General features: G+C 39.3%; 1 protein-coding gene across 1 annotated transcript in view; it reads right to left on the bottom strand.

Annotated features, from left to right (window-relative positions):
• The window catches only part of ATXN10 (ataxin 10), a 75164-nt gene that overhangs the window by 30619 nt on the left and 32191 nt on the right, over positions 1-12354 (bottom strand). The window contains exons 6-8 of the mRNA XM_014307039.1: positions 9067-9232; positions 5275-5383; positions 4150-4319 (exon numbers count right to left, since the gene is read on the bottom strand). Of these exons, the coding sequence (XP_014162514.1) occupies positions 4150-4319; positions 5275-5383; positions 9067-9232 (445 nt within the window). The remainder of the gene's footprint in view (positions 1-4149; positions 4320-5274; positions 5384-9066; positions 9233-12354) is intronic.

Raw genomic sequence — 12354 nt, 5'->3', positions numbered from 1 at the left:
GTGCCATACCCAGACAAAACTTACCAATTACAGAGCTCAGTCCTGCAACACCCTGAGTATTTTGCCCTTATCTAGCAAAGCATTAAAAGATACAGAGAGCTCCATGAGAACAGCCCCACCCAACCAGTGGAACCATGCAGAATTTCTGGTAGGTGTGCAGGAGCTCCACTTCAGACCATCCAGGTCCAAAAGGCTCCCTCTTTTGTTCAACTGTAAACCAAGAATCTTTCTTCCATTTTAGCTTCTGTTTAACATTAGGAAAATATTATAATCACAATGATGCAAGTTTCTACTTAAGAAATCCAAGAGGTTTAGTTCTCCTCCCACCACCTCTGAATAGCATATTCAGCTAAATGTGGGATGATCTTCACTGCAAGTAATTTCAATTCATCCTATGCCAGAATGTAATCATTTTTAAAAAGTTACATTAATCTTGAAGAAGAACAGATAAGCTCATGGAGTTTTTCTAAAAACCTTAGGTGAGAAAGAACCGTTTGTTAAATAACTTAGTATAGTGAAAGGTCAAGGGGGAATGGCTTCAAACTGAAAGAGGGTAAAAGTTTAGATAGGTATTATAGAAATATTCTTCCCTGTGAGGGTGATGAAGCTGTGGCACAGGGTGCCCAGAGAAGCTGTGGCTGCCCCATCCCTGAAGTGCCCAAGGCCAGGATAGACAGGACTTGAAACAACCTGGGATAGTGGAAGTTGTCCCTGCCCATGGCAGGGGGTGAAACAAGATGGTCTTTAAAATTCCTTGCAACCCAAACTATTCTGTGACTCTGCAAAAACAAAGCATGTCTCTTTAATAGGAGCTTTTCTATTCTATAATCACTACAGCACGATGAAGTTGAGGATCTGGGTGGTCACAGTTTGATCTATAGATGTTGGCACCTTTTGCTAACTAAGTGGATTTCTTGCACAGCTTGCCCCCATGAAAAAAAAAGGAATTGAAAACTGAATTCCAAACAAGTTAAATCTTGTTCATATTTTCAGGCAGAACAGTCTTCAAATTAGGAAGCCAGTGTCAAATAAAACAATTTGGCTTAGAGATCTATATATACATATAAATCCAGGATAATTTAGATACACTAAATAGCATCCAGATGTTTTACTTGCTACTTTTATTAAGATTAATTTTAACAGTAGAAGTGTTTTTCTTTTCCCTTTCCTCCCAGAAGACTTCCTTTTTTCATCTCTGCATTGATAAAAAACAGCATTACAGCATCAGAGAAAGCACTGCTACCACCTCAAATAAATACAGGCACATGAACAAAATTATCCCTTATAAAGTGTTCACCTCATTACAGTGACTCTACCTAGGTAAGAAGGTGCCAGTACCAAAGGCAACCACATATTTAAATTTTCCCCCTATATGAACAACTGAACAGCTTTACCAAAGAAACAGATTCCAAGATTAGGATGCTATGATGGAGTTCATCAGCATCCATAGTACCTAAAATGTCCTTGGTAGCTTTAGGGACAGGAAATAAGGTTGTGCAGAGCAGTGCTGGGTGTCACAGTAAGGCAGAGATCAGTCATCTTCCCTTCCATGTATATGATTCATGTAAAGGAACACAGAAACAAGGGTGCAGATTAACTGCTATGACCTATTTTGTATTAATTTCATTTCTACAATAAAGAAACATATCCTCTGTAACTCATTCATTAGGTTTCTTTCATAAGTTTTACTCTTTATTAAACAGTTCTGTAGTAAAGCAGCAGAATAAGCTGAATGAATCCATCCTGTCACAGCTCTGAGTGGGAGTGGAAAATAAATATCTAAAGCCTTCCCCCAAGAAATCTGTCAAGAAAATTCTGTCTGGATGATAAAAGTGAGGTGTTTAGAAGGCAAGTCTAACAAGGTAATGTGAGTATGGAAGAATTTTCACCTTTTCCATCTGACAGCTCCATTCATCACCCACCAGCCAAAACCTCCATCCCTGGCTCAACCTGAGAACCCACCTCCTTCCTTCCACTGTATTTAATAAAAACAGTGCATCTTTGTGAAGGAGATGGAACACAACACAAGCCAGAGGGCTGCCCCACGTGTATGACAGTAACTCTTGACAGCTCTTCTCTGGACAACCAGTGTCAGGGCCTCACCATCCTCACAGCCAAGAACTTCTTCTTAATTTCTCATCTAAACCTGCTTGCTGTCAGTTTGAAGCCATTGCCCCTTGACCTGTCCCTGTCACTATGGTTTCTGATAAAGAGTTCCTCCCTGACTTCCCTGTAGGCTGCTATGATCTCCTCTTCTCTTCCTCTTTTTTCTCTTCTCTCTCCAATTATATATTCCCCCCTACATACATAGCCCCTATTATAAATATAGGGGTTATATTTTTTTATTATTTATTATTAGCAGTGTGCTATCACTCCACTTACTAATTCATTAGCATTGTTACTGGAGAAAGAGCTCTACTGCAACTGGAAATTCTGGAAAAAATATTAGAGAAAACAAGCATGAAAACCTCAGTCCATTGAAGAGCCTGAATTCTAGGAGTGCTGCTGGAGAGCCTTTGGTAAGGCTGTTTCCAGGCTTTTCCTGCCCTGCTGCCCCCTCCTCCAAGGCACCCATCCAAGCTGTCCTGAGGGAAAGCTGCTTCCCCAGCCCATTCCTATAGCTCCCACTGTAAGTCACAGTCACTGGTGCAGCCCAAGGTCTTTCACAGCACTGCTCACTTGGCTTGTTACACAAATCACAATCTATCCTTTTTACCTTGCTTCTGATTGAATACAGACAGCAAACTCCGTGTAAATCCAGTAAAGCATACAAAATCAGACCTATATTGTGAGATACAGGTCTGAAGAGAGGTGGGAACCCAGCTCTAGGTCTGAGCCATGCAGCACTTACAACAATTAACTCATCTCAGAACTCTTCTTGTCTGTGCAATGACAGCAACTGCTTGTCCTGTCCTCACAAGCATGTGTTTATGTATGAAAACTGCCTTACAAATGGCAAGTGCATGTATTTGAAGGAATTTAAATTGGTTCAAAATTTATGAAATGAACTGAAGGCGCAGACAGGATATGATACAATTGGCATTTCTGAAGTTTCAATGGCACTTAAGTTATGTACCATGATATTACCATGGTAATAGAATGGTAATATCTAAATATTACCAGAATCTAAATATTTTTTAAGACAGTATAATATTTTCAGGCAGTTTACAGCCACTTAATACCCAACTTCCACTGAAAACATTAAGCCTGCATGCTTAATTGCTCCAGTGCCCTTTGAAAATCCCAACAAAAAGGACAATAAGCTGTAAATTAACCCTTTCAAAATGAAAGCAACCTCCTCCCCTCTGCTATCATTAGGTATTCCACAAAAACGTATTTCACTTCCACAAACACATGCTTACATCATAATGGGTCAGAGACACATTATGCAAGAGTGATTAATAGTATTAATAATATTTTTCAGACATATTAAAAGCTTTGATTACATACTCTTAATATGAATGAGGAAGTGAAAAATCATTCCCATATTACCTATCCAGAGGATCATATTACTAGAATTCGTCAGACAAAGACACTTTTGGAAGTGTTTTTCTTGCTGAAACTAAGATAGTCTAACAGATCCTGGAGGAAAGCCACATCTTTTATCACTCAAAAAAAAAATAAAAAATTTAAAGCTTGCTGCTGTTTCGTCTTTTGCCCCACCATGGAAACAAAACTGATTTTCTATATAGGAATTATAAGATAAAGGTTTTCAAGTGATTTGATAAAGACATGCCTCCATTTTTAAAGTGACATGAAAAAGGAAGAAAAAACATTAGACTAATTCAAAGATTTAAAATTAAGTTCACGCAACAAATCACATCTATTTCCCTTCAATGTGAAGTTGAAATTTAGTTTGAGACTTTTCAAAGAAAGTGCAAAAGTGAAAACCATAAAGGAATTAAGCACTGGCTTGCATTCATACAGGGCTGAAACAAAAGGTAGCAGTCAAACATTGCATTGTTATTAAAAAATCAGCATAATTGTGATAGTAATTCATAATTCATAGGCACAAAAAAAAAGCCTCCTTTACACAATCAATTCTACAATTTACAAATCAATTTCTAGACCAACACTATATTTCAGTTACCTTATAGTCAGGCATCTGTTCACACATCAGAGTTCTGCCAGAAAAATGTACAAGCTCACCTTGTCTTGGTTTTCCTTATTCTTGTAACACAGATTTCCAATCAAACGAATGAGATGAGATTTGAAACCAACAGCGGGATGTGAAACTTCCTCCTGCCCTGTCACAGCATGTGTGGCAGTGAAAATATTTACAGCCTGTTTCCCAGCAAGGTGAGTTAATCTCAGGGTATCTAGAGAAAACATTTTAATACATCACCATGAGAAAATCAGTCTCACTTGGCAGAGAGCTTTATTATTAATTGTGGAGTTCAACAATAAGCAACATAATTTCTGATATTCAACATTATGTCAAAGCACTTTGAAAGTTTACCTCATTGTGTGATTTGGCCTAATATAACCAACCATAAAAGACCAGCCCAATGTCAGAAGGCATTTTTGAGTACTTTTTACACCCTTACATAGTTGACACATGAAGGTTAAAGGCTGCTGCTACTAATCTCCACCTAAAGAGTTAGAATAGAGCTGTTTCAACCTCTTTATTTTTTAATTTTTACCTATTTGTCTCAGAAATACACAAACTTTTACAATTTTCTCACAAAATGGTAGCATACCTCAGTCTCAAAGTGCCAAAATGTATAAAAGCACTGGCCATGTTATGTATCACTCCTCCTTCCTGCCTTGAGCAACTCTGGAATATCTTGGCATGATTTTATTTGTGTACAGTCCTTCCCTTGCTGTTTCTTTAAAGCTGACCTTCAAAAGTCACTGGATTTGGTTAATAACATGCAAACTGCACTTAAATTTCAGAAATTTGGGAAACAGAAGGAACCAGGCATGGAGGAAAAGTCCTTTTTCTACTTCTTGAAGAAACTCTTCTATGCATTCAGCCAGAATGTAGAAAGGAATGTAGGAATGTAGGAAGCAACTGTCCCTTGCAACACTTTCAGTAAGAAAAGAACATTGCTGATACTTGAATCCAGGCTCTGTTGGGCAACACAAGCCAACAGAGAAAGTGGAGAAGCAGAAAATTTCCAGGAACAAATCAAATATTTGAATATGCAGATTAACTCCATCTTCTATTTATTTATCTCATTCAAAGGTCAGAATTAGAACAACCACCAGTCATGAAAAACATGTTTTCATTCACTGAGCACCAACAGTTAAGCCTTGTGGCAGCTCACTCACCTACAGCTGTTTCAAGCAACCCAGGGAATGCCTGCAGATGTTCCAGCTGGCTGCTGTTTGAGGTCATTTCACAAAGCACATCGAGAAGACGAATTGTCACCAGTGCTTCCTGGAATGAAAACTGCATTTCTGAAAATGGCTTATGAAGGTTATAATAAAAACATAAACCCAGAAATGTAAACAGGGCACAGGAACTCTCAGCTCCTCAGGTTCTGTGCAGGTCTTCCATACTGCCAAGAATAAATTTATATAAAATTAGGGCAACTTTCTAAAATAACAATAACGCATTAGATTGCAATAATTTCTTTTCTACAGTTAGTGTTATATCTGCCTGAAAAATCATGGGGGAACCAAAACAGAGCCATAAGGGATAAAATTTTAACAAAAACACAGTAGCTTCCAAAAGCAGAAATACAGAAAATTACTAGCTGAGAAAATTATTTCTGTATAAATGTTTTCTTTGAGTTTATTCAGTCTGAGTGTTCCACTTTAAAGACACAAACACCGCCTGCAAGACACCAATTTGTTATCCGCAGGAATTCTGTAAAGTTCTGTGGTCACACAAACTTTGGCTGTGAGAATTTACATTATTCTTGGGTAAATAGGATTGTGATCAGAGATGCAGCATTTTGGTTAGGGATGAGACACAATTTCATTTGCATATTATTTATTCAGCCACAGAACTATTTTTTCTCACAGAATACGTTGGTCCTGCTCATAAATGACAATCCAGTGCTTACAGAAAATACCTTAAGGGCACGTGACAGAATCTGGAACACCACATATTGCTCAAAAGGCAGGCTGTGACTGCAAGATGATCCCACTCCAGGAGTGTTACATAAACTGCAACTAGCCATGAAAAGGCTCATAGAGTGGTCACAGTAACTATTACTGACTGCCTTGTCTGGTCCAGGAAAAAACAAAAGGCTTACTTACCAATGTGTAAACTGTAGTATTTTGGATCCATATAACGTTATTCAAGTCATCAACAATAGTGTTCAGTAATTAAGTAGTACAACTATATTCATTTGTTACTCCTTGAAAACACCAAATTGCTATAGGGCCCGGGTCCTAAAGCTGTATTTTTATTTTTTGACCCATACAGGTGTAGGAAGGTGCAAGTCTTGCCCTAAATTATTCAATAAACTGCTTTCATCAGCACAAAGGCGGACTCTAAATACATCAGCCATTATCCTGTTACAAAGTAATAATTCCCCAACTGCATTTAAGAGACAGTAACCAGCTTATTACAATTTTTAAGAGGAACAGATTATTTAAAAACCATAAAAGAACTCCCAAATTTTCATGTATGTTTGAAACTTGCTCAGTTAAAAAATAAGTTCCTTTCCTGCTGCTGACTGTCCAAATTGGGGTTTTTTTGCCCTCCACCTGTACAAAAGAAAGGCAGTAAAGGAAAATACTTCCTTTTGAATTTCAAAACCCAAAATAGTTTGAACTCTGACAGACATCTTGCTATGGATATAATCTGAAAAGTAAATAAGGAAATAACTGAAAACTTTTTAAAAGAAACATATTTAGAGAAAGATGCAGAAAAGATGTTCTTTATGAAGAGATGAACTTAGTCCAGGGAAGGGTTTTATTTTGCAAGTATCGTTGAAAGTTAAGCAAACTGATGCTCAAGTCAGGGCTTTGAATGGAAAAGCTATTTTAAACATTGGTTTAAGCACTGCAAAAGCATATGATTAGCTTCTCATGGGTTTAAGATGCAAGCTACAAGACCTGATGTTCCTTAAGAAAACAAAGCAGTGTCTACACTTAACAAATTAAACAGTGGATGGGACACCCAGACAATGTTCTGGGAGTAGGGCCAGTCCAAGGACTGTTCCCAAAAGTTTTTAAATGTGGCCTCAGAGTTCTGGAGTCTAAGGCAGCTTACTACTACAGACATGGCCTGAGCAAGGCACTTGGCTTGTGGGCCACAGAAAAGGCCAGAAAAAGCCAGGCTGAGTATCACAGATGCTGCCTAAAGCATTGTTAATGACAGACTCTACATGCACAACCACATTTTCTGCAGTTAAATACAACTGCTACAAAAAAACCTAAAAATACCTATACAAATGAGGAGAAATTGGTGCAATTCTTTATAATTTCTTGTAAGAAAAGAGTTTTATGAATTTAGACTGGCAGCTCTCTTTTCCCATGGCAATAATATGTTGCGAACAAATGTGTACACAGGTATGCATAAACACATACTGCCCCACATTTATTCATCTATTAGGATTAGTATTTTCTATTCATTCAATGAGCCCCATTTTCCCACCAAACAGTGATTCTCAGCTTATACCTCTTGTTTATGTGAGAGAAGAATGAGAAGTCAGTGTCAAGCAGGGCAAGTTATGCAGTAATATTCACAATACTGCTGTCCCAGCACCTTCTGGTTGGACAGAGACCTCCTTCTGGTGTGCAAACAAATAGGTTTTTTTCCATGAACAGAAACCACAGAAAGTTGTTTGCAAAGTAACCACAAAGGATAAAAAAACAAAAAAGGGAAGGCAGGGAAAAAAAAGTGAAGATGGAATTGTCTCAGTGTATGTCCTCTCACTGCCAAGTTAGTACCTTTTCCAGAAGTAGTCAATTAAGTTATCTGATATAACTTAGACTAAATAGCTGGGGCAGTGGGGAAGTCTGTGTTTCTTGGAAAGATAAGAAGAGATTGTGTGCTTGCTGGTTTGTGTTTTGGTTTTTTTAACACATCCAACTACCACCTCCCCATAAAGTGATTTATGGTACTTGTTCACAAGACGTCTCAAACCTACTTTTAAAATCCTTGTGCCTATTTAAACAAAAAAACCCAAGCAAGTCCAACACTTTTTAAAAGAATTTAAGATGTTTTTTTACTTTGCTAATAAATTATTTATGACGCTTCTTCTCTAGAGTTTCTAGAAGTGAAACTATTGCATATTGGTTTTGTATTAACATTAAGATGATTCAGACTACATGTATATTACTGCTTCCCATCTATGAACAGAATAAATATTTTTGGTTTGGTTCATATTTGAATCGTAGGGTCATCGTAGAATCACAAACTATTCTGAACTGAAAGGCAGCCACAAGGATCATCAAGCCCAACTCTTAGGTGAATGGTCAAACCCACAACCTTGGTGTTACCAGCATCATGCTCTGATCAGCTGAGCTCATCTCAGTCATGGTCTGGGTTGGAAGGCACCTTAAAGCTCATCCTGTTCCACCCCTGCCCTGGGCAGGGACACCTTCCACTATCCCAGGTTGCTCCAAGCCTTGTTCAGCCTGGCCTTGGGCACTTCCAGGGATGGGGCAGCCACAGCTGCTCTGGGCACCCTGTGCCACAGCCTCACCACCCTCACAGGGAAGAATTTCTTCCTAACATCTAATCTATCTTTCTATTTCTTCCTAACTTCTATCTTTACTCTCCATCAGGGTGAAGCCATTCCCCCTTGTCCTGTCACTACACACCCTTCTAAATTTGAATTAATCACAATTGACAACTCAAATAAATTACAGAAGTGATGCTTGGTAAGATAATAAAATATCCAAATATGTGACAACTTGAACACTTTTTAGATTTTGAAATATTTAACAATGGGGTAGACTTATTCTAATGGACCATATCCTTTGCCATCCTCAAATTAAAAGCAAAAGTTGGCTGCTGTCCTATAGACTCTACTGTGTGCTCTGCCATTGCCTTCCCAAGGTAAACTGGAAAAGATACTGTTATGTGTGTCCCCCTGGGCAACAACGGCAAGGAGGATTTACCACATCAAATTCTAGTACTTAAATGGTTATCAGTCATACCTCATCTTCTGCAGCTGCTGCTGCAGTTAACTTGAGCACAGCTCCACATTTCTCCTGGAAGCAGTCTGCAAGGAAGTCAGCATGTCTCTCAAACACGTTCATTTCTTCACTGCTAACTGAGTTCTTGTCGCTTACTTTCACCATCATCAGCTCTAACAAAGTAACTCTGGAGACAGAAAACAATTTGTTAGTCAGATTCACTGAGCCACATACCATTATCAGTAGAATAAGTAGTTAAAATAGTTAAAAATTATAAAAACAATTATCATGAGGATTTTTAAACAGAGAGGATTTTAAAAATTAACAAGCCTCATGAATACTGGTAATCAGTTTCTGTCTGCTGGGGTCTTTTTTTCTGCACAGAATTAATTTAATTCATCATTCAATTAATACATCTGGCCAGACAGTCAATATTTTTCTCAGGTCTATTTCAATTTATATTTTCTTATGTCCTAACAAAACATTACTGAGATTGCATATTCCCTACATCTAAATTTTCCAGCAAACCAGCTGTTATAAGCTGTTAAGCACAGCAAAATAAGCACAGCCTATTTGACAGTTTCTGTTTGAAAAATACAGGTTTTCACAAACCTTGCCTTGCTCATAGCCCTTCACTAACTCTCCCCCACAATCCCAAGCCAATTCTGAGACTAACTAGGGAACATAAAAATTGATATGCACACTCTGTTCTTTACAATAACTTTATAATTGTTACTAGATGGACTGAGCAAATCCAAATTAATCACTCATGTACCACTCAGAGATATTCAATGTATGAAGTTGGCAAGTAACAAGATACAAAATGAAGCTGCTGCATGAAATCTGCTTGGGTTGGGATTTTAAAAGCTTTAATGTTATTTTATTTCCAATGTCCTTTCATGTTGTCAGGGCAAACTAGAAGCATTTTGTGGAAGTAGGACTTGGATATTGCAGAGGCCCTCCCACAGGTCCCTGCCCCAGTCCAGCACACAGGGACTGGTGAAGTCTCACTGTCATTCCCTCAAACTGCAAGAACACTGTTTATTGAATTAATTCAAAAGCCAGCTCAGGATTTTCTTCCAGTGAAATATTTGAAATTCAGATGGAACAAATGACATTCAAACATGTGGAATAGCTCAAATGCTTTTTCTTTTAAATTTACCAAGCAGGTTGTCAGAAGAGGAAAAGAAACATCTTTTTCTGTGGAAAAAGCTCGGTCACTGCTTTATTAACCTCCAAGAACCCACCTCTATTAATCACAAAACAGCTACTTAGTCCTTGTTAAACTCAATTCTCAGTGTCATTAATACAGCTGCACTAAACTATTATCTGAAGGAGGACAAAAAGCTTTTTCACCACAGCAGCACAGAAGTGCTGCTGGGACTCTTGGCAAAGGGGGGACTGCGGGCAGGAGGCTGGAGCAGCCTCTCTCAGGGGCTCTGCTCACTGTCTGTTTGCCCTGCAGGTTACAGCCAGGTAACCCTGCCCATCTCCAAACAACCAGAGTCCAGCTCCCCAACACCCCACACTGACTAAAGGCTTTCCCATTTGGCATCCCATACAAAACCCAAGCCCATAGATCTGTCATTTGCCCCTGACACAGGGCTGGACATGTCAGTTTTCACCAAGTTTAGAACCTTTCAAGCACAGGCTCAGCTAAGAACACAGGCTGGTCACAGACTTGATGAACAAAGGAATCATTCCAGTATTTCAGTGGGTTGACCCTGGCCAGATGCCAGGCACCTACCAAAGCCATTCCCTCACTTCCCTCCTCTCTCCTTCCCCCGTTAGCTGGACAGGAGAGAGAAAACTTCACAAAGGGTCCGTGGGTTTAAATAAGGGCCATGAGAGATCACTCATCCAATACTGTCATGGGCAAAACAGGCTCAAAATTTGAGATATAACTTAAATTTATTACTAACAAAATCAGAGCAGAATAATGAGAAGTAAAATAAAACCTTAAAAACACCTTCCTCCCACCCCCCTCTTCCCAGCTCTATCTCCTACCCCAGCGGTGAAGGGAGACAGGCAATGGGAATTAGCTCAGTTCATCACCCACTGTTTCTCCTGCCTGGAATACCTCCTGTTCTCCTTCTTCACTGACCTTGGGGTCTGCAGAGTTGTTTCTCTCACATATTTTCACTCTGTTCTTTTCTGGCTGCAATTACATCTGTGCAAAAACTCCTTTTTTCCTTTCTTCTTAAATATGTTAGCACAGAAGCTTCACCACCACTTCTAATTGTCCCAGCCTTGACCAGCGGCTTTTTTCTCTTGGAAGAACAAAGGAATCATTCCAGTATTTCAGTGGGTTGACCCTGGCCAGATGCCAGGCACCTACCAAAGCCATTCCCTCACTTCCCTCCTCTCTCCTTCCCCCGTTAGCTGGACAGGAGAGAGAAAACTTCACAAAGGGTCCGTGGGTTTAAATAAGGGCCATGAGAGATCACTCATCCAATACTGTCATGGGCAAAACAGGCTCAAAATTTGAGATATAACTTAAATTTATTACTAACAAAATCAGAGCAGAATAATGAGAAGTAAAATAAAACCTTAAAAACACCTTCCTCCCACCCCCCTCTTCCCAGCTCTATCTCCTACCCCAGCGGTGAAGGGAGACAGGCAATGGGAATTAGCTCAGTTCATCACCCACTGTTTCTCCTGCCTGGAACACCTCCTGTTCTCCTTCTTCACTGACCTTGGGGTCTGCAGAGTTGTTTCTCTCACATATTTTCACTCTGTTCTTTTCTGGCTGCAATTACATCTGTGCAAAAACTCCTTTTTTCCTTTCTTCTTAAATATGTTAGCACAGAAGCTTCACCACCACTTCTAATTGTCCCAGCCTTGACCAGCGGCTTGTCCATCTTGGAAGCTGCCAGGGATTGGCTCTGCCAGACATGGAGGAAGCTTCCAGCAGCTTCTCACAGAAACCACCTCTGTAATCGCTGCTACCAAAACCAGGCCATGCAAACCTAAAACAAATACTATCTTCTCCTTGACAGGATTCTGGTCAGCCCTTCTTGCACCAATAATCCAAATAATAAATGTTTAAAACTGACAAGAATCCTTTTGTAACCAAGCTGGAGAGTCACCACGCTTCCATAAACCCAAATTAATAGATTAAATGGTTGCAAATAGGGAAATTTTTTGCACTATTCTTCCCTTTGCAACATGAATGGATTCCTTTTTCAACAACTGCAGTCCTTCTTTAAAACACCACCTGAATGTAATTTCTTTTGAAGTTTTCTGGTCTCTTCAGGCATTCAAGTCAAACCATTTTCCTGAGTTTTCTTCCAGGCACAGTCATTCAGG

The sequence above is a fragment of the Geospiza fortis genome, unplaced genomic scaffold (assembly GCF_000277835.1).
Source record: "Geospiza fortis unplaced genomic scaffold, GeoFor_1.0 scaffold10, whole genome shotgun sequence".
In the NCBI taxonomy this organism is placed as follows: Eukaryota; Metazoa; Chordata; class Aves; order Passeriformes; family Thraupidae; genus Geospiza; species Geospiza fortis.
The sequence above is the reverse complement of the archived record's forward strand: the minus strand, read 5'-3'. Positions and strand labels throughout refer to the sequence as shown.